We start from the raw sequence: 26786 nt of genomic DNA, 5'->3' as shown, positions 1-26786 counted from the left end.
TGTCAAAAAACCTAAAAATGTCAAAAATGGAGATACAAGGTTTTCTATCGACAACAGCGATTTATATATATATATATATATATATATATATATATATATATATATATATATATATATATATATATAAAAAACACCCCTCACATTTCTGCAAATATTTTATTGTAACTTTTCATGGGACAACACTGTGGAAATTAGACTTGGATATAGCTTAAAGCAGTCAGTGTACAGTTTGTATAGCAGTATAAATCTACTGTCCTCTGAAAAGAACTCAACACAGCCTAAATGTCTAAATAGCTTCCAACACAAATGAATCCACCTCACACTGAACATGTCCCAATTGTGTCATTGTCCCTCCTGGTGTCATGTGACTCGTTAGAGTTTCAAGATTCCAGGTGTGAATGGGGACCAGGGCTGTTAAATTTGGTGTTTTGGGTACAATTCACTCATTCTGGCCAATGTATATTCAACATGGCACCTCATGGCACTCAAGAACTCTCTGAGGATGTGAGAAAGAGAATTGGTGCTCTCCACAAAGATGGTCTAGGCTATAAGAAGATTGCTAACACCCTGAAACTAAGCTATAGCACGGTGGCCAAGGTCATACAGCGGTTTTCCAGGACAGGTTCCACTCGGAACAGGCCTTGCCAGGGTCAACCAAAGAGTTGATAGACAGACAGATCAAAAGACAGATGCATGAGTGCTGCCAGCATTGCTGCAGAGGTTGAAGAAGAGGGAGGTCACCCTGTCAGTACCATACGGCACGCAATGCATCAACTCGCTGCATGCCCGTCGTCCCAGAAAGAAGCCTCTTCTGAAGTTGATGCACAAGAAACCTTGCAAATAGTTTGCTGAAGACAAGCAGTCCAAGAACATGGATGACTGGAAGCATGTCCTGTGGTCTGACAAGACCAAGATAAACTCTTTTGGCTCAGATGGTGTCCAGCATGTGTGATGGCGCCCTGGTGAGGAGTACCAAGACAACTGTCTCTTGCCTGCAGTCAAGCATGGAGATGGTAGCATCATGGTCTGGGCTGCATAAGTGCTGCTGGCACTGCGGAGCTGTGATTCATTGAGGGAAACATGAATTCCAACATGTACTGTGACATTCTGATAACAATCCGGACAGTCCTTTTCCTCTTTGGCCCGGAGGACACGACGTCCATGATTTTCTAAAACCAATTTGAAATGTGGACGCGTCAGATCACAGAACACTTTTCCACTTTGCGTCAGTCCATCTCAGATGAGCTCGAGCCCAGAGAAGCCGGCGGCGTTTCTGGGTGTTGTTGATATCTGGCTTTCGCTTTGCATGGCAGAATTTTAACTTGCACTTGTAGATGGAGCGACAGACTGTGTTCTCTGACAGTGGTTTTCTGAAGTATTCCTGAAGCCATGTGGTAATATCCGTTACAGAATGATGTCGGTTTTTAATGCAGTGCCGCCTGAGGGATCAAGGGGAATTCAATGTTAATTTTCTGCCTTACCGCTTATTTGCAGAGATTTCTCCAGATTCTCTGAATCTTTTGATGATATCATGTACATCATTGTAGATGATGAAATCCCTAAATTCCTTGCAATTGCATGTTGAGAAACATTGTTCTTAAACTGTTGGACTATTTGCTCATGCGGTTGTTCACAAAGTGGTGAACCTCACTCCGTCCTTGCTTGTGAACGACTGAGCCTTTCAGGGATGCTCCCTTTATACCCAATCATGACACTCACCTGTTTCCAATTAACCTGTTCACCTGTGGAATGTTCCAAACAGGTGTTTTTTGAGCATTCCTCAACTTTCCCAGTCTTTTGTTGCCCCTGTCCCAACTTCTTTGGAACGTGTTGCAGGCATCGAATTCAAAATAAGTGAATATTTCCAAAAAGCAATAAAGTTTATCCGTTTGAACATTAAATATCTTGTCGTTGTAGTGTATTCAATTGAATATAGGTTGAAAAGGATTTGTAAATCATCATATTCTGTTTTTATTAATGTTTTACTCAACGTCCCAACTTCATTGGAATTGGGGTTGTAAGTAAATCTGAAATATTTTTATTTTGCAAATATACTTAAACAGAACAATATGTTGATAAACCTTTGTCAGTATTGCTTTCTAACACAGGCCCCACAGGGCCGGTAAAAACAGTGCTGAATGTTGTTCATGTCTGAACAATAGCTTTTTGTTTGAATTTTCCATTCTGTTTTAAAAGAGCAGCAGTTACAGTCTAGCACCTGAGCAGGCACCTGGATGTAATTGCTGCACCTCATAAGATGGAATGAAAAATCTGAATAAGAAGCTAACTTTAGGCTTCATCTCAGAAGAACATCCCCTGCATTCATGCCTCTGACCATTAGACCCTGCTGGAAGTTGGAAAATATTACAGCTGTTCACACCATTAGTACCAGCTGGTCCGTGGCTTGTTTTGTGTACAAACCCTGAGAATGTTGTGCGGTAAAAATAATGTTTTCAAATGTTTGGATGCTGTGTAATGCGACCGGTGTGCAGTGGCCTTTTTTTGGCTTTTTATTTCGTCCCTTTGATACTACTGGTTGGACCATCCCCCTTAACGCGATGCAAACGACAAGACAAGAAAGGCAAGTGCTAGTGGGGAAACACTCACATATACACACGCATGCTGTGCAGCATCCGGGTGTGTGGAGATCTCTGTGGGTGTTTGAGCGTGTCAGCCTGTCAGTGTGTGAAAAAGACCAGGGTGGGGGCAGTTGGAGTGTTTGTACTTCTGCTGCACAATTTAGAAAATCTGGTTGTGTGTGTGTGGTTTGGTTTTTTAAACTGAAAGACGAGCCTGCCACAGTTATTATTATACAACGGTCCTCGAGTAATTTTTGCTTATATAACACCTTTAGAGGGCAGCGGTGAGTATTGATTGTTTATCTGATGTTTGTTAACACCTTTAGAGGGCAGCGGTGAGTAATGATTGTTTATCTGATGTTTGTTAATAACACCTTTAGAGGGCAGCGGTGAGTAATGATTGTTTATCTGATGTTTGTTAATAACACCTTTATAGGGCAGCGGTGAGTAATGATTGTTTATCTGATGTTTGTTGACACCTTTAGAGGGCATCGGTGAGTGATTGTTTATCTGATGTTTGTTAATAACACCTTTAGAGGGCAGCGGTGAGTGATGATTGTTTATCTGATGTTTGTTAATAACACCTTTAGAGGGCAGCGGTGAGTAATGATTGTTTATCTGATGTTTGTTAATAACACCTTTAGAGGGCAGCGGTGAGTGATGATTGTTTATCTGATGTTTGTTAATAACACCTTTAGAGGGCAGCGGTGAGTGATGATTGTTTATCTGATGTTTGTTAATAACACCTTTAGAGGGCAGCGGTGAGTAATGATTGTTTATCTGATGTTTGTTAATAACACCTTTAGAGGGCAGCGGTGAGTAATGATTGTTTATCTGATGTTTGTTAATAACACCATTAGAGGGCAGCAGTGAGTAATGATTGTTTCTCTGATGTTTGTTAATAACACCTTTAGAGGGCAGCGGTGAGTGATGATTGTTTATCTGATGTTTGTTAATAACACCATTAGAGGGCAGCGGTGAGTAATGATTGTTTATCTGATGTTTGTTAATAACACCTTTAGAGGGCAGCGGTGAGTAATGATTGTTTCTCTGATGTTTGTTAATAACACCTTTAGAGGGCAGCGGTGAGTAATGATTGTTTATCTGATGTTTGTTAATAACACCTTTAGAGGGCAGCGGTGAGTAATGATTGTTTATCTGATGTTTGTTAATAACACCATTAGAGGGCAGCAGTGAGTAATGATTGTTTCTCTGATGTTTGTTAATAACACCTTTAGAGGGCAGCGGTGAGTAATGATTGTTTATCTGATGTTTGTTAATAACACCTTTAGAGGGCAGCGGTGAGTAATGATTGTTTATCTGATGTTTGTTAATAACACCTTTAGAGGGCAGCGGTGAGTAATGATTGTTTATCTGATGTTTGTTAATAACACCTTTAGAGGGCAGCGGTGAGTAATGATTGTTTATCTGATGTTTGTCAACACCTTTAGAGGGCAGCGGTGAGTAATGATTGTTTATCTGATGTTTGTTAATAACACCATTAGAGGGCAGCGGTGAGTATTGATTGTTTATCTGATGTTTGTTAATAACACCTTTAGAGGGCAGCGGTGAGTGATGATTGTTTATCTGATGTTTGTTAATAACACCTTTAGAGGGCAGCGGTGAGTAATGATTGTTTCTCTGATGTTTGTTAATAACACCTTTAGAGGACAGCGGTGAGTAATGATTGTTTATCTGATGTTTGTTAATAACACCATTAGAGGGCAGCAGTGAGTAATGATTGTTTCTCTGATGTTTGTTAATAACACCTTTAGAGGGCAGTGGTGAGTAATGATTGTTTATCTGATGTTTGTTAATAACACCTTTAGAGGGCAGCGGTGAGTAATGATTGTTTATCTGATGTTTGTTAACACCTTTAGAGGGCAGCGGTGAGTGATGATTGTTTATCTGATGTTTGTTAATAACACCTTTAGAGGGCAGCGGTGAGTAATGATTGTTTATCTGATGTTTGTCAACACCTTTAGAGGGCAGCGGTGAGTAATGATTGTTTATCTGATGTTTGTTAATAACACCATTAGAGGGCAGCAGTGAGTGATGATTGTTTCTCTGATGTTTGTTAATAACACCTTTAGAGGGCAGCGGTGAGTAATGATTGTTTATCTGATGTTTGTTAATAACACCATTAGAGGGCAGCGGTGAGTGATGATTGTTTCTCTGATGTTTGTTAATAACACCTTTAGAGGGCAGCGGTGAGTAATGATTGTTTATCTGATGTTTGTTAATAACACCTTTAGAGGGCAGCGGTGAGTAATGATTGTTTATCTGATGTTTGTTAACACCTTTAGAGGGCAGCGGTGAGTAATGATTGTTTATCTGATGTTTGTTAATAACACCTTTAGAGGGCAGCGGTGAGTAATGATTGTTTATCTGATGTTTGTTAATAACACCTTTAGAGGGCAGCGGTGAGTGATGATTGTTTATCTGATGTTTGTTAATAACACCTTTAGAGGGCAGCGGTGAGTAATGATTGTTTATCTGATGTTTGTTAATAACACCATTAGAGGGCAGCGGTGAGTAATGATTGTTTATCTGATGTTTGTTAATAACACCATTAGAGGGCAGCGGTGAGTAATGATTGTTTCTCTGATGTTTGTTAATAACACCTTTAGAGGGCAGCGGTGAGTAATGATTGTTTATCTGATGTTTGTTAATAACACCTTTAGAGGGCAGCGGTGAGTAATGATTGTTTATCTGATGTTTGTTAACACCTTTAGAGGGCAGCGGTGAGTGATGATTGTTTATCTGATGTTTGTTAATAACACCTTTAGAGGGCAGCGGTGAGTAATGATTGTTTATCTGATGTTTATCAACACCTTTAGAGGGCAGCGGTGAGTAATGATTGTTTATCTGATGTTTGTTAATAACACCATTAGAGGGCAGCAGTGAGTGATGATTGTTTCTCTGATGTTTGTTAATAACACCTTTAGAGGGCAGCGGTGAGTAATGATTGTTTCTCTGATGTTTATTAATAACACCTTTAGAGGGCAGCGGTGAGTAATGATTGTTTATCTGATGTTTGTTAATAACACCATTAGAGGGCAGCGGTGAGTGATGATTGTTTATCTGATGTTTGTTAATAACACCTTTAGAGGGCAGCGGTGAGTAATGATTGTTTATCTGATGTTTGTTAACACCTTTAGAGGGCAGCGGTGAGTGATGATTGTTTATCTGATGTTTGTTAATAACACCTTTAGAGGGAAGCGGTGAGTAATGATTGTTTATCTGATGTTTGTTAATAACACCTTTAGAGGGCAGCGGTGAGTAATGATGGTTTATCTGATGTTTGTTAATAACACCTTTAGAGGGCAGCGGTGAGTAATGATTGTTTATCTGATGTTTGTTAATAACACCTTTAGAGGGCAGCGGTGAGTGATGATTGTTTATCTGATGTTTGTTAATAACACCTTTAGAGGGCAGCGGTGAGTAATGATTGTTTATCTGATGTTTGTTAATAACACCTTTAGAGGGCAGCGGTGAGTGATGATTGTTTATCTGATGTTTGTTAATAACACCATTAGAGGGCAGCGGTGAGTAATGATGGTTTATCTGATGTTTGTTAATAACACCATTAGAGGACAGCAGTGAGTAATGATTGTTTATCTGATGTTTGTTAATAACACCTTTAGAGGGCAGCGGTGAGTGATGATTGTTTATCTGATGTTTGTTAATAACACCTTTAGAGGGCAGCGGTGAGTAATGATTGTTTATCTGATGTTTGTTAATAACACCATTAGAGGACAGCAGTGAGTAATGATTGTTTATCTGATGTTTGTTAATAACACCTTTAGAGGGCAGCGGTGAGTAATGATTGTTTATCTGATGTTTGTTAATAACACCTTTAGAGGGCAGCGGTGAGTAATGATTGTTTATCTGATGTTTGTTAATAACACCTTTAGAGGGCAGCGGTGAGTGATGTCTGTTTATCTGATGTTTTAAGTTTAGGAGGAAGTGGTGTCGGTTAACCATCTGCTAAAATTTCATGATTGTCACAAGCCTACTGAAAGAGCAAAAGCGTCAGTAGATTGAATAGGTGTTACACTAGATGTTGGATCATTGCTGTAAGGATTTGATTGCAGCCACAAGAGCACCAAAATAGTACCCAGCCATTAGCAGCTCTGTGGTCAGAAACTGATCAGTTGAAGGGCTAGAGAACGGTACTCCAGCAAAGTGGAACTACAAAGTGAGTGTTTCTAATAAAGTTGCCAGTTAGCAGATAGAATGTTGTTTAGAGGCACATCTCTTAGTTTAGGACAGAATCAGCGGAGACAGCTGTTGTTTTTCTTGCTGAAGCCAGCCGTCATGGTTTCTGCAGCAGCGTCTGGATTCAGTACAGTTGCAGTGTGAAACTGGACAGAGTGTCACCTGATTGGCTGAACTCGCCACACATGAAAGAAGAGTGAAGCTGGGAATCCGATCTGCCTTTCTTGTTCTCCAGTGGACAGTCATTAAATCTCAAGCAGTCTGGAGGATGACGTCATCCATGGTCTTTCTAAATACTACTTCATTGTCCTTTACTACATCTCAAACCAAAGAGAATTGTTTGAAGAAAGATGTACACAGAGCTGGACTATTTACATTCTTATACATTATACATACTATCGGTGTCTCTCATTTAAAGGGCATTTACTAAGTAGAGCGCCTTTGCAGCGTCTTTAGAAGCCGCGTTCTGTGGAGGATCCTCCTCTGCTTTTACAGCGCCAAATGATCCAGCTTACACAGCGTCATAACTCCTGACCCCCAATCAGCTGTGAAGCTGAGTTTGAGGGGTTTGAACAGTGAGTGAGAGCTGAGGAAGGCAACTATCAAGATTTTTTTATCAAGAATTTTTATGGACAAATAGGGGCAGACGTTTGCATACAAGTTTTCCCAGTGTCCTTCCGAACTGGCTCTGCTGCGATGATGTCGCTGCTGGTTTTAGGACGTTAGCCTGCAAGTTTGTTAGCCAGCTGGCCATTCAAAACAATAGACTGAGGCTTCAACAACCGCTATCATGCATGCTAATGGAGTGGTGTTTACGAAAACTGTAAAATGGTTAATGACTGACCTAAATTACAAACTATAACTACAAGCTATTTGTCTTTGTGACAAGAAACCAAATAAAATACCACAGATAATCGGAATAACTTACATTTGAAGATGACTATACTGCTTGCTGGGGTGCTTGCCGCATCACTTCTGTCTGCCATGTTCAAACAAAAGTTGTGCCGTGTTGCTTTGTGGGATGGGATTGCCTTAGCAGCTGAGGAAACATCCGGTGCTGTCTCGATGTTCGGCCAAAATAACATACCTCAGTAGGCCGCATATTTGAGGTATCTAAGATTTGAGACAGCCTTTTTGTCGGGAGTGTGCATATTATGACGAAAAATGCCGTCTATGTAGAGCTCACTAGGTTTTGAGAGACACACTTTATGTACTTTTTTTTTTGTGTGCATTGTCCTCGTCACTTATGTGTCGTTCGGTAAGCATTGACCCATGTCTCATCAAAGCCCTTATAATCCACTGAGCACTTGAATATGAATAGGTGGACTTTCTTGGCTTGAAAAGACAGACTAGTATTTGAAATGTGCTTCTGCCACTTGTACTGGATTTTTACTGCTGTTTGGGTGATTCAGTCTCCTAGAAAAAGCTTGTGAATAAGCAGGACACTGAGTGGACTTACCCTTATACAATAAGAGCCTGTTTGTGCTCTTATCCAGTGGGACCTGTGCTGTGTGACTTTCCTCTCTCTTTCTAAACAGTCTTATCTGTGAGTGGTGGGCTGTCTGTGAAGAGTCCTCTCTCCTCCAGTGTAAGATATCTCCATCGATAAGCCCTGAGAGTAGCTGACCACTTAAAGGATGCCATGCCTGTGACTCTCCAGTCCACCATGTTTAAAATGGCTCTGTTCTGGTCATTGGCAACTTCATTAGGATACATCAAGCCTTATTTGAGCTGGATTAGTTTTACATGTGTTTCTTTCAACCTCATGGTCATGTTATAACAAGGCCAGCTAATGGGCTCAGTCATGTGACGTGTTGCTATTGTTAGTGAGTGTGATGTGTAACTCTGACATCCAGGATATAATGTTTCAATCTAATCAAATTGTAAAAATATAGTTGTATGCCATAGTGTGAACACCCCTGGTTAAGTAGCGTGTTTGTGTTTATTTTATGTTCTTTCAGTGTGTTCAACTCTGCGAATAAGTATTAAATATTGGGTTTAAAATTTTAAAACTTATTTTTACTTGGAAAAATCCATAAAACATGTTTTTTGGCTGGAGGTGTTCAAACTTTTGCATATGGCTGTACTTTGTCCAGTATGAGTCAACTAGCCAGATACTTTGCGCAAGCCTCCCAGTTCATATTAAGCTTGAATTGTGCTTTGGTGTACATTTTTGTTTTGAAAAATATAAACACAGAAGCTGAATCTCGTTCATTCTCTCTCTCTTTCTCTCCCTCTCTCTCTCTTTCTCTCCCTCTCTCTCTCTCCCTCTCTCTCTCTCTCTCTCAGAAACGATGATGGATACTCGGACTGCCACGGCTGAGCTGGGCTGGACAGCGTACCCTGCATCAGGGGTGAGTTTTTTTTGTGTGTGTGTGTGTGTGTGTGTGTGTGTGTGTGTATTACCATGTTGTTGTTTTTTTCTTTTTGGGAGAGACCGAATCACCCCAGAAGATGACTGTGGGAACTGTATGTCTCCATAATGATAGAAAAACACTAATGCTGTTACTTCTTATCCGGTCGGTGGGTGGGTGGGTATACTCCAGTACGCGGTTGGCCTTTCATGGTGCCAGTGCTCAGATATTAAAATGCATTATGTACATTACATATTTGTTTCATCATCAAAATACGGGGATAATATATAGGCTAACAGATTAGTTTTGCATATATTTATGAGTACGTAAATTTTTTATATACATTCCTGCTACTAAACACACATGCCTTAACGTGTATTTAAGGACATGACTGAGAAGGTAGCAGTAATGGTCTATAATGGTCTGACCTTTTTGCCACCAATGAAAATGTATTCCTCTCATCCAACAAGTGGACACATGTGGGGAAAAGACCTTGTGTGGAATATTACAAGTCCTCATCACCGTCCGGCGTTGTTATACCTGTTCAGTCACTTTCATGGTTACTTAAATAGCAAAACTGGCTATAATCTATCATAATGATCCAACTCTCTTTCTGCACAGAATACAGCTAAAAGATTTCTTTAAATAATAGCAGCATATAGCTGTAGTGGTACCTAATTTAGTAGTGACCCCAAGCAGACATTCTATTACCTGTCAGTATATGTGTGTGTACATGAGGGAGAGAGAGAGAGAGAGACAGCAAAAGATAGAAAGAGAGCAGATACCCATGTTACAGTTCTGAAAGTGATATTTGTGCTTTGACTTTTTTAAAAGCAAAATGTATCCATACTGTGATTTTGTTCAAAGTAGCGTTTATCCTTTATAACACACTTTTTTTTATAAAAAAAGAACAAAAAAAGTTTCCTTCTCCTCACTGTAGCTCTTTATTTATTTACGGCGCTCAAAATCTTGTTTATTTTCCAGCTTTTTGTGGAGAAAAGAGGCGACCGAGAAGGCAAATTCTAGCCTATTACCTCTGACAATGCCTGCGTTTGAGCGAGAGACTTCGAGAGAGAGCGAGAGAGAATGAGTCATTAAATCGTTTCAGATTAGCTTTAAATCACACAGTAAAATGATTATGCTCTCCAGGTGTTGTTATTGCGTCTGGATTCAAACGGAGCGGTATTAGCGTTAGCGCATGTCTCTCTCTCTCTCTCTTGTTCTCTCTCTCTCTCTCTCTCTCTCTCTCTCTCTCTCTCTCTCTCTCTCTCTCTCTCTCTCTCTCTCTCTGTCTCTCTCTCTCTCTCTCTCTCTCTGTCTCTCTCTCTCTCTCTCTCTCTCTCTCTCTCTCTCTCTCTCTCTGTCTCTCTCTCTCTCTCTCTCTCTCGCTCTCATCAGAAAGGCACAGAGTGAAGCTCCCTGTCTGTTTCATCATCGCAGCCATTATTCTCCATCCAGGCCGCACTCACGGTGACTTAATGACATAATGAAGGCACTTACGCTGCACAGAGCTCCACCAAAGCCCCGCTAAAGGCACAGAGAGCAGCGCAGGCTTCAATAACAGACACGCAGCCAGGGCAGCGCGCACATTTAGAGTAATCAGGGCGGAGGGATACAGAGAGATTAGCATTTAGATCCAATATGAGCACGTCGGGACACAGCAAGGTGATGTGCACTTTCTCACCCACACTCGTTTTCTCTGTCTCGCTCTCTCTCTTTCTTATTCTCTTTCTCTTTGTGGCTGTGTCTCTGGTTTGTTCTCTCCAGTCTCACTCGGTGTTCTCTTATTAAAGTCAACCTGAAATCAAAATTGAACTTTTCTGCCTCGACCCTGCTCATAATAAGTACATCCTATCTTATTATTTAAAAGACAAAGTTCATGTTTTCCTGCAAACTTCCTTCAAAATGTAGTGTCTTTTGCCTCATCTCGAAAACATTTTCTGATTTTTATTACATCACCCTGTGCCAGTGAGTGGGGAAAATAACAATGAAGTGGCTTTCTGGCATTAAAATTATATTCTTAGCAAAAATGGTTGTATATAGAACCAAAAAAGGGTGATTTATCTTGTTATAATAGTCAAATCCTTTTCAAAAAGCTGCCATATAGAAGCACATATCAGAACATCATTCTGGAGAACCCTTTTATCGTGCAAAGGGTTCTTTGACTGTGCATCGATATATATATATATATATATATATATATATATATATATATATATATATATATATATATATATATATATATAGCCATTTCTTTACTGAAGAACCCTTGAAGAACCGTCTTTTTTAAGAATGTAGAGCTTAGTATGGTATTTGTTGTGTTGCACAGTATTCTGTAGCACAGCAGTGTCTCACACAGCCTTGACAGAACTCATGATTTATATAGTTTCCATTGTTTCATTAAACAGTCAGTGTTCTGTCACTATAATACCCAGCATACATTACACAAATTCATCACACAGCCTTTGGGAATCCCTGTGATGTCAACCAATCCTGTTGCTGGCCTAGAAACGGAGCTATGGGCTAATTATTTTATCGTTATTCAGTGCAAAATGTCCACATTTTCTACCCTTTCAGTGAGAGAAAAGGAGCCAAACTGAGGAAAAATATCAAGACAACCAGGTAGCTGCCTTGCTATAACTGTAGCTTTTAGTTCCTCATCTGATAACTACATTGGAGAGAATGGATGACAGACTCCAATGACAGAAATGAATTGCTATTTGAAGAGAGATAGTAAGTTATATGGTGCAGTAAACACTAGCAGTAGGGTTACTCCACCAACTAATAATAAAAACAGCTGCCTGCCCCCAAAAAACACCCCAAAGCAGTTGTAGCCTCTCAAATGCTTCTCCCACCTTCAAGATATTTCATCAGAAATTTGGATGCAAGTAGCTCCTGAGTGGTGCAACCGTCTAAGCGTTGGCCCTATCATCGCAAGTTCGATCCCTGGTGATGCTACAGCCAGCCATAGCTGGGAGTCCAAGAGAGCACAGTTGGCCTCGCTCTCTCTGGGTGGGTAGGATGGCCCCCCTTCTCTGTCAATCACTCAGCGCAATGCTAGTCAGCGCAGGCGTCTTTCAGCTGACGTAACAGATCTGGCGGTTGGCGCTTTCCTCTGAGTGTGTTCAGCTGTCCAGTGACGTTGCATTTGAGGCAGTTCGAAAAGATGTGGTGGCTGGTTTCTCAGGTCTCGGAGGAAGCCTGTGTTAGCCTTCGCCCTCCTACCGCTGGTAGTAGCGTGTGATTGGGGGAGTCCTAACTAGCGGGTGGAATTGGGAACAACTAAATTGGGAGAAAATTGGGTAAAAATTCGAATGCAAGTAAGTGTGCCTACAAATGAAAAAGTAATTGCATTTTGCTTGCAGATTATGGGAACACAAGCATTTTGTCTTTGAGTTGAACCTTGCTTAACATGACATACACTAACAAGGTAAAAAAGGGTTAGTTCTGATTTATTGGTGTCTATAAAAGAGAGAGAGAGAGAGATACAGAAAGGAAGAGGGAGAGACAAAGGCATGGACAGCTTTTCAGTTTTTGAACTCCTTTGTAAAATTGAAAATCAATCTTCGTTCTGCACCTCTCCAGCACTTTAAAGTCTTCCAGTGTGGACTGCTGTGCTTTTTCTTTACATATTTTTTTCCCTGCTCGAGCAAACTGCCATTGTGTCAAATGAAATACATGGCTTGGCATTTGCTTTTTCCGGCTTTGTGTACTCAAAATCTAAAATAAATGGAAATGCTTGTTTGGCAAATCTGGCCCCAAAGTCCCTAAAGAAATACAAATGAATGCAAACAGTGCAAGAAGATTCGCACAATCCATAAAACAATGAGAAATGGTTCGTTTGGTGTTACAGAGTGGACAATTGTATTTCTGTATTCCTGCAAGTGCAATTAAGCAGTTGGTCTACAAATGAGCAGTTGTCTACAAACTTATGGACAGATAGCATATGTTCCTATTTGATCAACAGCTGTATGGTTTTAACAGTAGGAGCAGCTCCAGGCAAAACAGACACACATACACTTGAATGCACTGTTAAGCACTGAAGGTAAAAGAAGAAGACAAGCAGAAATGATCCTGCAACACTTCACACACAACACACCCTAGTCTTAGTATCAATTCTACAAAGACTCAAGTCTTCCATAAAAAATTTACTTAAATATAATGGCAGTGTATCTGGTTGGTTTATTCTGATAATTTGTTTATCATCAGTAAGTCCCACTCTTCTAGAAAGTGTGTTAGCTAGTGCAATTCCGTAGTCACAACAAAGTGAAGACATCTGTTCTAATTTCTGAAAAACAGATATTATAACATGAATTTGAGATGTTCTTTCTGGGTCACGTCAGATTCAATCAACCCAGTAAAAGAGACTTTGTTGATTTCCAGATGATGCATATATGAGATGTTTACCAACGTTGAATGATGAAATCTATTGAGTATGTGTATGAATGCCCGTATGCAGGAGTGCTCAGTGTAAGAACGCTGTGCGATTTTATGGCTGCTGGGGTTTTTGTTTGTTTGGTTTTGTATTTTTTATGGAGTGTTTTTGATCTATTTTCATATTGAACTTTCGTTTTGAATGCTGGCCTCAATGTTTTTTTTTTTTCTATCGTCAACGGAGAACTGACTCAGAGAACTTGCATCGCAGTAGCAGAGTTTACATTTTACACCATGACAACGGAGTTTGACTAGGCCAGGAGATAGGGACTTCATGTTGTGACAGGGGAGTTTGACTCCTCCACGAGCAGGGGACTTCGCACCACAGCAGTGGAGTTTGATTAGACCACAAATGAGGGATTTTGTGATGCAATCAATGGAGTTTTACTAGCTGAAGATTTTGCACTATGACAGTGGAGTTTCACTAGGCCATGAGTCGGGAACTTTGCGCTGTGACAGTGGAGTTTCACTAGGCCATGAGTCGGGAACTTTGCGCTATGACAGTGGAGTTTCACTAGGCCATGAGTCGGGAACTTTGCGCTATGACAGTGGAGTTTCACTAGGCCATGAGTCGGGAACTTTGCGCTGTGACAGTGGAGTTTCACTAGGCCATGAGTCGGGAACTTTGCGCTGTGACAGTGGAGTTTCACTAGGCCATGAGTCGGGAACTTTGCGCTGTGACAGTGGAGTTTCACTAGGCCATGAGTCGGGAACTTTGCGCTATGACAGTGGAGTTTCACTAGGCCATGAGTCGGGAACTTTGCGCTATGACAGTGGAGTTTCACTAGGCCATGAGTCGGGAACTTTGCGCTGTGACAGTGGAGTTTCACTAGGCCATGAGTCGGGAACTTTGCGCTATGACAGTGGAGTTTCACTAGGCCATGAGTCGGGAACTTTCGCTGTGACAGTGGAGTTTCACTAGGCCATGAGTCGGGAACTTTGCGCTATGACAGTGGAGTTTCACTAGGCCATGAGTCGGGAACTTTGCGCTGTGACAGTGGAGTTTCACTAGGCCATGAGTCGGGAACTTTGCGCTGTGACAGTGGAGTTTCACTAGGCCATGAGTCGGGAACTTTGCGCTGTGACAGTGGAGTTTCACTAGGCCATGAGTCGGGAACTTTGCGCTATGACAGTGGAGTTTCACTAGGCCATGAGTCGGGAACTTTGCGCTGTGACAGTGGAGTTTCTCTAGGCCATGAGTCGGGAACTTTGCGCTATGACAGTGGAGTTTCACTAGGCCATGAGTCGGGAACTTTGCGCTGTGACAGTGGAGTTTCACTAGGCCATGAGTCGGGAACTTTGCGCTATGACAGTGGAGTTTCACTAGGCCATGAGTCGGGAACTTTGAGCTGTGACAGTGGAGTTTCACTAGGCCATGAGTCGGGAACTTCACATCACAACCATGGAGTTTGGATAGGCCACAAGCCCGGGACTTACACTGCATCAGTGGAGTTTGGGTACATCACATGTCAACAAACTACATCAAGGCTGGCTAAACTAGACAGCAGTACGGTGCTCAGTTCTGTTATTAATTTTAGTCCCGTTTACACAGTTTAGCTGCAGTTGAAAATCAAATGCTAAAAATGCAGTTTCACTCTCATTAGCGTAACTTTGATAGCGACTGCGCTCTATAAAACCTTCTCGGGACGGGTTTTTAGGTTTCTAGGTTGAGAGAGCACACACGCACAAACATGCTCCTTTGGGAGAGTTTGTTTTACCACTTTCGCGTGTCATCGCCGTAAATATCCAGCGGGGCCGTTCCTGTTGCATTGTGGGCTGCTGCAAGGAGAAGTTGAAGCGAAGCGACAAGCCAGGAAAGCTTTGAGTCCCTCGCGTGACACAGCACAGCCAATTAAAAGCAGACTCAAATGGAGCGAAATACCTAACAACGCCCCCCCCTCCAAAAAAAAAAGTGGGGGGAAAAAAACAGCCTTCTGCTCCTGTACTGAGCTGTGGGGAGCTAATGGTGCCGTGGAGACGCTGTGTTAGTCACAGAAGAGCAAGCACAAGCGGCAGGCGCAGAATCGTGAGTTGGCAGTGGCGTATACATCAGATGCAATATAGAAAACTGTCGACTTGCATTAAGGAAGGATAGCGCACACACTTGTACACACATGCACACTCTCTGTCCTGAAGCCTGGAGTAAGTGCATTCATGTAAATACAGCTTCCCACGGCTGTATATTGCTTGTGTATCTCTAAATAAAGGCCTAGAGTAGAAGTTTCCCGTCCACTGCACAATAAGGCCAAATTCTAGCACTGGAATAATCTTGGAATAATGGAATGGCTAGAGGTGTGGACTCAAGTCATGTGACTTGGACTCAAGTTGGACTCGAGTCACGAATTTGATGACTTTAGACTTGACCCGAGAAAGACTTGCGGCTCAACTTTGACTTCAACGCCAGTGACTCGGACTTCAGCCTCGTGACCTGGAAAGATTCGAGACTCGTTGAAATACGGAGAGGTGTCTAACTGCAGACTGGACTCTCGATTATTTTGCATGTGAATTAAGTCATTTCCTATCATAAACTGAATAAACAGTGACATCATCAGATGTCTTTTACTGTTCTAACCCTCAGTTTATTTTGTTGGAAGAAAAGCGAAGCGTTGGAGCTCAAGTTTGCCTCCAAACAACAAGTGAAGCATCAACAGCATCAATGCGCCCTCAGTCTTAATGGAGAAAATTACCAGGCGAACTTATAATTTTCCTCATGATAGCAAAAGAAGCACAGCTCTCTCGATTTGACCAACTTCAACAACCTCTGCAGGTAAAACAGGTGTAACATTCACAATGTGGCTGAAATGGACTTTTTACTCGCCAGCTTCGTATTGGAATTTGTTGTTCCACCTTAAGTGGTGCAGTAGTTACATTTGTTCTGACACCAACCCCTGACTATGATTGGTCCTAACCACTGCCTCATTTGTTCTGAGACCAACCCCTAATTATGTTTGGTTCTAACCACTGCCTCATTTGTTCTGAGACCAAACCCAGACTATGATTGGTTCTAACCACTGCCTTATTTATTCTGAGACCAAACCCAGACTATGATTGGTTCTAACCACTACCTTATTTATTCTGAGACCAAACCCAGACTATGATTGGTTCTAACCACTGCCTCATTTGTTCTGAGACTAACCCTCACTATGATTGGTTCTAACCACTGCCTCATTTGCTCTGAGACCAATCCCTGTCTATGATTGGTTCTAACCACTGCCTCATTTGTTCTGAGACCAAACCCAGACTGTGGTTGGTTCTAACCACTGCCTCATTTGTTCTGAGACCAACCCCTAATTATGTTTGGTTCTCACCACTGCCTCATTTGTTCTGAGACCAAACCCAGACTATGATTGGTTCTAACCACTGCCTTATTTATTCTGAGACCAAACCCAGACTATGATTGGTTCTAACCACTACCTTATTTATTCTGAGACCAAACCCAGACTATGATTGGTTCTAACCACTGCCTCATTTGTTCTGAGACTAACCCTCACTATGATTGGTTCTAACCACTGCCTCATTTGCTCTGAGACCAATCCCTGTCTATGATTGGTTCTAACCACTGCCTCATTTGTTCTGAGACCAAACCCAGACTATGATTGGTTCTAACCACTGCCTCATTTGTTCTGAGACCAACCCCTGAATATGATTGGTTCTAACCACTGCCTCATTTGTTCTGAGACCAACCCTCACTATGATTGGTTCTAACCACTGCCTCATTTGTTCTGAGACCAACCCTCACTATGATTGGTTCTAACCACTGCCTCATTTGCTCTGAGACCAACCCCTGACTGTGATTGGTTCTAACCACTGCTTCATTTGCTCTGAGACCAACCCCTGATTATGATTGGTTCTAACCACTGCCTCATTTGTTCTGAGACCAATCCCTGACTATGATTGTTTCTAACGTCTGCCTCATTTGTTCTTAGGACCTCCCCCCTGACTGTGATTGAGAGTGGAACGAAAAAGTATAAAACTTACATGTAATTAAAAAAGTTCAAATCAACACTGTTAGTCTGTTGTAAGTGTAACTGCACTAAATGTCATCATCCTAAACCAATCAGAATCATACTGTGGCAGTGTCCTTTACCGTATGGGATGTAGTTGCTGGACGTGTGTTGTTGAGGTGAGTAGGTTTTGTGGTTCAGGAATAGCAGATAACAGACGGAGGCTTTCCTTGCTGCATTTTGACAGATTCACAGCTGTTTTTTTTAACTTGTTAATGGTGTGAATGTGTTAATGAGTGAGTTTGTTTGCCACACCTGAGGTGCCGTGCTAAACTGACGACTCTGGGAATTCCTCTTAAACTGAGAGAGTGTGGAGAGGCAGGACTGATCTGTGAGAGTTTAACCTCAGCAGTCCTTTATTTTGGTCATTTACATTTAAAGATCTTTTAAAACGGTTGGTCACTGGATCCATTACCAGTTTGTAGACTACTGACTTATAAACAGTGGAAGTGAAGTCTATTAATCTCTCTCTATCTCTCTGTGTTCTCTCTTTCTTTCCTCTCTCCACTCTCTATTTCCACTATTTCCCTTCCTTTCTTCCCCTTTCTCTCTCTCTCTCCCTCTCTCTCTCTCCACTCTCACACTCCCTCCTCGTCTTAGCTCTTCCTCTCTATTTCTTTCTCTTTCTCTTTTCCTTTCCTCTCCCTGCCTTCTCTCATACACCCCTGTCATTATCTAGTCTCTCTCTTCATCTCTTTCTGTCTTTGTCTTTTGTCCTCTATTTGTGTCTCTCTTTCACTCTTGTCTTTCTTTCTCTCCTCTGTCTCTCTCTTTTGCTCTTCCTCGCTCTCTCATCTTTCTCACTGTCCTTTCTTTCCTCTCTCTCCTCTCTCTTTCTACTCTTTCTCTTCCTTTCATCTTTTTTTCCTCCCCTCTCTGCCTCTCTCCTCTTTCATACATACCTTCTCTCTTTTCTTGTTCTTCCTCTCTATTTCTTTCTCTTTATCACCTTTTCCAACTCTCTATTTCTGTGTTCTTTGTCTTTTTTCATTTTTTCTCTCACACATTGTCATTCTCGCTTTCATCCATCTGTCTGTCTTTTCTTTCTCTCTGTCTCTGTTTTGCTCCCCTGTCTCTCTCTCTCTCTCTCTCTCTCTCTCTCTCTCTCTCTCTCTCTCTCTCCCCTTCATTCACACTTGTTTCTCGTCAGTCCTCTTCACTCTTGCTGCTTTAATACAGGCGTTCACACTCATTAAACCCCCCTCTGAATCCCCTCTGTCTCTCACACGCACTCTGCGCTGAGGTGATGAATTAAATATGTGCTGCTGCTGGAGAGTCGACTGACCTTTGACCTAGGGGTGAGGGGCAGGGCAAGCAAGCGTGAAAAAGAGAATTACTCAGACAGAGGAGGCCGTGTTCTGGGAGCGGCCAATCAGACGCAGGAGCAGGCACCTCTCAAGCTCAAGTAAATGTCAGTAGAGCAGAGGAGGAGAGGAGGAGGGCATGGGGATTTCTCAGAGTTTAAAGAGAGAGAGAAAGAGACTGAGAGATGGAAGAGGAGAGGGAGAGAGAGGGAGGGAGTTCTCTTTTTTTATGTTCACTCTGCCTGATTGCTCTCATTGGACTGAGGGCCAGACAGTTTGAATTTTTGCTTTATTTTTTGCTTTAAAGGAGTTCATCAGCACTTTTCAACCTAATCTTCCATCTATTGCGTCTGTATTGTGTGGTCGTGTACCATGCACAGTAAGTTCAATGTGTTTACTTGCGCTTAGAAGAAGAACAATAAAATACGCTTACAATAAAAGTCAATGAGAAAGTGCTTTGGCACCTTCACAAAACTCCCTTTCTCGCCCAGAACTGTCCTCATAAGCACTGCCTGGTCGCAGACAAAACCATCTGAATGGACTTTAAAGCTTACAGCAGACAAGAAACTAAGGGGTCTCACATCTTTTCAAACTAAGTTTAAAATATACCTAATTTTCTCCAGCTGTCTTGTATTGAAGGGACTTCATTGAAGTTACTTTACTGAAGTTTGCTGTCCCCAGAACTATACTAACAATGTTTACCATTTTGGACATACAAAATTAGGTAAATTGTAGCAGAACTTCAGGTTTTCCAAAAATAATAAGTAGGGATGTACAGAAATTTCAGCCAGTGAAAGGTTTGATCAGAGACTTTTGGCTGAAAGAGAAAAAAGTTTAAAAAGTTGGGTTTACAAAAGGATAAATAGGTTAGTGTCAAAAACATTGGGCATTATTCACCAACTGTTCTTAAGAGGAAATGTTATCTGTAAACTCACTTATGCAGCTTTCACAAAGATTCTTACATTCACCAAGGTTTTCTTATTTGACATTTGTTCCTGGGTAAGAACATAATCTAGACACACTTAAGAGCACAAAGGTACAAATAATTCTGTGCTTTAAGAACTTGACTTTTTCTTATGACCTTTTCAAGAGCACATTCAGAAAAAACAATGTTTGTTCCATTTACTTGCAATGTCTTGCAATGACACATTCAAACAGTTTGAGCGGCAGTGGATAAACAGTAAATATTGGCTTAGTGGAACTACTTCATCAATACCATAATAAAGCAATAAGCCTCTTGAGGCAGTGGGTTACTGCAATCTTATCACAGGAAGGGTGTTCTTAAAACTCCCTTAACACTCAGTTCCCTGTTTTTCCTTTTATAAAATAGTAACCAACATAAAATATGCTAAAAAACACAACTTTTCAGAAAATAATTTAAGTTCTTAATAATAATAATTGACAAACAAGAAATGTAGTTTCTTTAGAGTTTGGTATCGCTGCCGAGCAGCCGTGGACTGCTGAATGAGGAGAACGTTGAGTCACCCAGCGTGGTATGTTGTGATTATTATTATGTTATTATAGTTTTTGTCGTATAAGAATGAAGATATGATAACCATCGCAAGTCTTATTTAGCATCAGTCCAGTGGTGCCCCTGTTCTCACACTGGGGCTAAATCTTAAACATCTCCCTGCTCCCTACATAGTGCACTACGTAGTCATTTAAATACTGGATCCTGCAGCCCAACAGTGCAAAGAAATAGTCATCTGGGACTCATGTTAACTCATGTTAAATTCATGTTAACAGTTTTTGGTTCTTTTCATCAAGTCCGCTGTGTCCTAAATTTCAGTTTTAGCTGAAGATTTTCATTTTTGTTCATCATGTTTTTAGCATATGTGTGGTCTGTGTCAGCAAGTTAGGTCTTCCCCACTCACTCAGTCCTAGCAAACTGGGAGGGTGAATACTAGCAGGTGCTTTCCCTGAGCTTTCGAACTGCTGCTAATGCCGCATCACTGGACAGCTCAATGTGATAGGACTAACCACCAGTTAATCATGCTGAGTGGTGGGAGAGCAGGAGGGCCGTTTTTCCCACTCACAGAGTGCGAGGACAGTTATGCTGTCTTGGACTCCTGACCACGGATGGTTGTGGCATCACTGGGAATCAAACTTGATCTCCCAGTGGTGGGGCCAATCCTCAGACAGTCACATCACTCAGGGGCCCAGGTTTTCTATTCTGTCACTGAAACAGGGAAATGTCAGATTTATTGTTTGTGGTAATCAACAGTGCAACGATAGATTAAAAACACTATTTCCTTTAACCTCCCTGAGTATGAACTTCATACAGTCTTCTTAGTTGATGCTTCATGCTGGGCTGTGTCTGTGTTTAATGGTTGGCAGGTGTCTATGATACAAAACATGATGAGCTAATGGACATCCAGACATCAATAACTGTTTCTGTTGGCCTCCCTGTCCATCACTGTCAGCTGTTGGTGTGGAGTGTGTGTGTGTGTGTGTGTGCGCATGTGTGTGATTCACGCCACACTGACCATCTGTGGAACTGTTCATTATTAATGTTAAACCACAGCTGGGTAAACAGAGAGAGAGAGAGAGAGAGAGACAGACACAGTGAGGTTGAATGGCGTCCTACTGAATCTGAAATGAAAGAGAAAATGATGGCCAGTCATGCCAGCTATGCTTCATTGATCTGCATCTATCTCTCTCTCTCTCTCTCTCTCTCTCGCTCGCTCTCTCTCTCTCTCTCTCTCGCTCTGTCTCTATCTCCCCCTCTCTGTGTCTGTCTCTGTCTCCCTATGTCTCTCTGTCTCCCCCTATCTGTGTCTGTCTGTCTCCCTCTCTCTCTGTCTGTCTCTGTCTCTACCACCCCCCGTCACGTGTTCCTTTAGTGTTAGTATAAAGCCTGGGTTTTTAGTAAGGTTCATTGTGAAGACCCCTTTTGTTTAGCCTCATGCCTTTTTTTTTTTACCTTATCTGTGTCTCGCCTGTATATACCCATTAGCCTGTGTTTGACCTTAACCTGTTTCTGGATTCCGTCTCTGGTTTGTCCCTTTATTAAGTCTGTTTTAACCAACATCCAACCCTGCTCACATCTGACCCGTCCAGTCCCCTCACAAAGTAGAACATCTCTGTCCCTTCAAACGCTTCATCTGAATAATTTCAAATCTGAGATATGCTATCTGCACATTTACAGCAGGAGAGTACGTAAGGCATCCTGTAGCGTTTACTGATATATTGCACTTTTAAAACATGCTAGAGTTACAATTTGTTTACAATTTTAAAATAAGTTTTAAATAAGTTATTTTAACAATTACACCTTCTTGAGCCATCAGTTCAGCAACATTGTTTTTTAAATCGATTATATAGAATTCCAAGCCCCACGTAAGAGCTCATCCTCCCAGTCATGTGTAAAGGGTGAGTGCCATATTTAAAAACAAAAAAAAAAAAAGTTTTTCTGCAGTTTTAACTACTATAATCTAGACATGGCTATGAAATATATGATTTAAATGACAAAGAAAACCAATATCAAATAAATATTCTAAAATATATAATTATATATATTTTAGAGTCATGTCATTGGTGTTACCGCGTAACAAAAAACTTTTATTTTGCAATAAAAATCACACTGATGACATCACTTGACTTCCTTTTACCTGTTTTCTGAAGATCTATGAAGAAAAGCACATAGTGAGTCCACTGTGTCTTTTCAGTTATCAAAAGCTTTCTCATTTAGCTCATGGTTTCATATGAAGCTTTTGGTTGAAGTCACTGGTGTGACATACTTTGGATTAATGTGGACAAGTGGATTAATTTACATATTTTAGTGGATATTCCATGATTGACAGCATGTGATTTTAGCAGGCATTTTGTAAAATGAGTTTTTAATTACAAATGTGTCTGGTGTTACCTGGTGTAACACCAGTGATGATCAGTAACACCCGTGACACCTATGGATAAATAAAAGTGAACGTTTCTGTGGAATGACTCAGGCACCGATAAAACAAGTACAAACAACTAAATATCTAAATCCCTCTGAGAACTCCACCCAAGAGCTATAAGGGAGGAGCCAGTCCAGAACAGAGAAGGCCGGAAAGAGAGTGTCAAGGTATTTTTAAGAGAGGCAGAATAAACTCAGGGACTGAAACAGGTCAAAATAAACAGTCACAGTGTTCTGACTTCATGTTGTAATAATATTCATTCATATTTATTTATTACCTTTATTTGACTGCTATACAAAATAGCCTTAATGATGCTGCTTGGGGCATTTTTTTTGCTCCTTTGTGGTCTTCACTGGCAAAAATGTTTAATATGGGGGCATTTTTGCCTTTTTTCCTAGTTTCTTCCATCAAGCTGTACACACACGTCTCCATCCACTACAGCGTATCTCCTCCAAACACACCCTGTCTATTCACGCTGCATTGTGGGGCCTTTTCAGAGCAGATCTTATGAATAGTTCCCATTGCTTGCTGTTCTGCAGCCTGTTTCTGAATACACCAGTCTGCTCCAGTGCCTTTCAGCACCCCTTGGCTCATTTGGACCCCATTTCATGCTAAAAAAAAAATGAACGGTTATTGAATTAGCTGTAATACCTGAGTAGATTGAAATTTGCTCAGCTCTGGGTTTCTGTTAGTTTCAGTCTGAAGGGAATTTTTTTGAATGAATCTTTTCACTTCCATGCTAATAAAGGACATTTCGGCTTCTTAAGTATGTCTATGCTCATATTCCTTTTTAATACTAAATAAGCATTCATGAATGTAATTTTTCACTTTTTCCAGAGCACTTCTTCATTTTGCAGAAACACATTTCCCCTCCAAAATACCATTCTGACAAGCAAATAATCAAATCCAGTCTGGCTTTCGCTCTCCAGCGTTATGCTGCGTTGACATAACCAGGTATATGTGGCACAAATCCATGGCACAATGTTTTCTACCATAATGTGACACAGATCTGATTTTTTTTTTTTCAGAGCTGTGTGAATGTGCAAATCAGAGCTTTTCAAATTTGTTCTGACCCACTTTTGGTACTTGATCCAGATGTGTATCCAGCCCACACCCATGTGATTGAGAATGGTCAGATCAGAGTTTCACATTATGAGATTTTGCAGCAGCAGCCAATTTAGTCTAAGTAATAGCCAGAAGTGGAAAGAGTACTGAAAACTCCTACTTAGAGAAACTTTTTATGGAGACTTGGGTCTGTTTTTTTTACAGTAATAGCTGACCTAGGGACCCACCTAAGATCCTATCTGAGGTTATTGATCTATTTCAGTTCTTTATTATTTAATATAGTCTATTTTGATTTTGATTTTATTTCGTTTTTTATTTGATTTCTATTTTTTACTGGATTTTCTTCAATAATTTTTAAGTTATATTTACAACTTAAACAGCTCAGTCGAGTGCGCGTGCGTGTATGCTGCCTGTTACAGTAGCTCCCATTCGTGTTAGAGCGATCCAGAGGGAACTGAAGACAGCTATCAAGGAGGCAAAGAGCAAATATAGGAGGAAGCTGGAGTGGAAACTCCAGCAGAACAACATAAGGGAGGTTTGGAATAGAATGAGGACCATCACCAGCTTCAGGTCCAGCAACAACAGAGGAGTAGAGGTCAGTGTGGACGGGGCCAACAAGCTAAATCTGTTCTTTAACAGATTTGACACTGCAGGCTCTGTCCCCCCCTAGCCTGACTCCTCTGCTGCCGGACCTCAGCAGCCCATTCCACTCACCCCCCTTCCCCCTCCTGATGGCCTGCTCCCCTCCTGTGACAGCCCATCTCACACCTACACCCTTTGCCCACCCGTCACCTCTACAGTCAGTCTCACTGCTGACCAGGTGAGAAGACAACTGAAGAGACTCCACACAAACAAGGCTGCAGGCCCTGATGGGGTCCCCCCAGGGTGCTTAAAGCCTGTGCCTCCCAGCTTTGTGGAGTACTGCAACATGTCTTCAACATGAGCCTGAGTCTCCAGAGGGTCCCTATGATGTGGAAGACATCCTGCATTGTTCCTGTTCCAAAGACGCCACGACCCAGTGACGCCAAGGACTACAGGCCAGTGGCACTGACGTCTCATGTCATGAAGTCCATGGAGAGGCTCGTCTTGGATCAGCTCCGACCCATAGTCCTGCCTTTTCTGGACCCCCTCCAGTTTGCCTATCAGCCCCGCCTGGGAGTTGAAGATGCCATCATCTACCTGCTTAACCGAGTCTACACTCACCTGGATAAGCCAGCCAGCACTGTGAGGGTCATGTTTTTTGACTTCTCCAGCGCATTTAACACCGTCTGGCCTGCTCTTCTGGGTGATAAGCTCACAGTGATGCTAGTAGATGCCCCCCTCGTGTCCTGGATTGACTACCTGACTGGCAGACCACAGTATGTACACCTGCAGCACTGTGTGTCGGACAGAGTGTCTAACAACATTGGAGTTCCACAAGGAACTGTCCTCTCTCCTCTCCTCGTTCCTCTTCACCCTCTACACCACGGACTTCAGCTACTGCACAGAGAAAATAAGTAACAGTCATTTTTTTTCTCACTGCAGTTATGACTACAGTAATAATAATAAACTCTATATAATCTCTTTCATACATTAATGTGCTTTATAACACAATAGCAAAGAATTAGATTAATTGTAAATAATTATATTAGTTATAAGTAATTATAAGTAAGAAAATCTAAAAGAAACAAAGAATAATTATATATTTTAGTGGAGATTCCATTCCTGAAATTACCAAAGATGAAATACGCAGATGTCTATAAACTTTTAAACCATACAGTGATACCAAAACCAGGAAAGGCTGAAGTAAAATGATACGTTTTAATATGATGCATTTTAAAACTGTAGTTCTGTATCTTGTGGGTGAGAGTTCCTCAGTTTAGGAGCACAGATGCTAAAAGCAGCCTCATCACTTCTTTTGTGTTGCTCTTGGGATACCTCACCTAGAATACTGGCTAAATGCTGGTGACGGGTAACGCAAACCACTGTATTTAGCATAACGTGAGCAAGCCACTAGCTAAGTTACTATCTTCAGTACTGTACTAAACACTCGCTTTCAGAAGTGTTCCATTCAGCTTTGCCTCCCCATGTCCAGTGCAGTCCTGCAGACAGCAGGGGTCAAAAAGGCCGTGCTCGGACGCTACGCTCAGTTTAAAGAATCGATGCGGCTGTAAATCGATGGCGTGTGTCAGAGCTGGAATGCTGGCAGTGAATGTGAACGCTGTGCGTTTCCCTGAAGAGCTGACTAGCACTGCTGCGTCGAGGTGCAGTAAAACTCTCCTCATATCACATCTGAGCACAGATATTCGCACATATCATAAAGACTGAATAAATAACAGCACGCAGCATATTTCCTCTGGGACACCATGCTCACTCTTTCAGCAGAGAGAGAGAGAGAGATCTGAGATTCTGCCTGATTTTCTTGGTCACTCTGTCTCTGTACTGCGTTATTACGGAAATCAAACACAGCATCTCAGCGTCTCTAATTACAGACGCCAGCTGAACCAGAATCTCTCTGATTTCTCTCGTTTTGTCTCTTTGCTGCTTCTTTCTCTGTCTTTGCTTCTCCCCGTCTCTCTCTCTCTCTCTCTCTCTCTCTCTCTCTCTTTCTCTTTCTCTGTCCCTCTCTCACACACACTCTTTTTCTGTTTTCTCTCTCTCTCTCTCTCTCTCTCTCTCTCTCTCTCTCTCTCTCTCTCTCTCTCTCTCTCTCTCTCTCTCACTCTCTCTCTCTCTCACACACACTCTTTTTCTGTTTTCTCTCTCTTTGTCTCTCTCTCTTGGCTGAAGTCTCTTTTTTTATCTTTGGACTTCCTTTCATCTCTTTTTGAGCTTTCTTCCTGTTTTGTTTTTTATCTCTTTCTCTCTACATTTATTTCTGTTTTCCTCTCCTCTGTTTTCCTCTACATCACTCTAATTTTATGTCTTTGCTTCACTCCTTCTCTCAAATTCA

The 26786-nt window shown here is 41.5% G+C and overlaps 1 protein-coding gene across 2 annotated transcripts in view; it reads left to right on the top strand.

Moving 5' to 3' along the window:
- Positions 1-26786, top strand: part of LOC108430182 (ephrin type-B receptor 1) — a 406692-nt gene that overhangs the window by 104359 nt on the left and 275547 nt on the right. For both annotated transcript variants that reach the window (XM_017702512.2, XM_017702510.2), the window contains exon 2: positions 9090-9154. In XM_017702512.2, coding sequence (XP_017558001.1) covers positions 9090-9154 — 65 coding nt within the window. The remainder of the gene's footprint in view (positions 1-9089; positions 9155-26786) is intronic.

The sequence above is a fragment of the Pygocentrus nattereri genome, chromosome 19 (assembly GCF_015220715.1).
Source record: "Pygocentrus nattereri isolate fPygNat1 chromosome 19, fPygNat1.pri, whole genome shotgun sequence".
Classification (NCBI taxonomy): domain Eukaryota; kingdom Metazoa; phylum Chordata; class Actinopteri; order Characiformes; family Serrasalmidae; genus Pygocentrus; species Pygocentrus nattereri.
The sequence above is the reverse complement of the archived record's forward strand: the minus strand, read 5'-3'. Positions and strand labels throughout refer to the sequence as shown.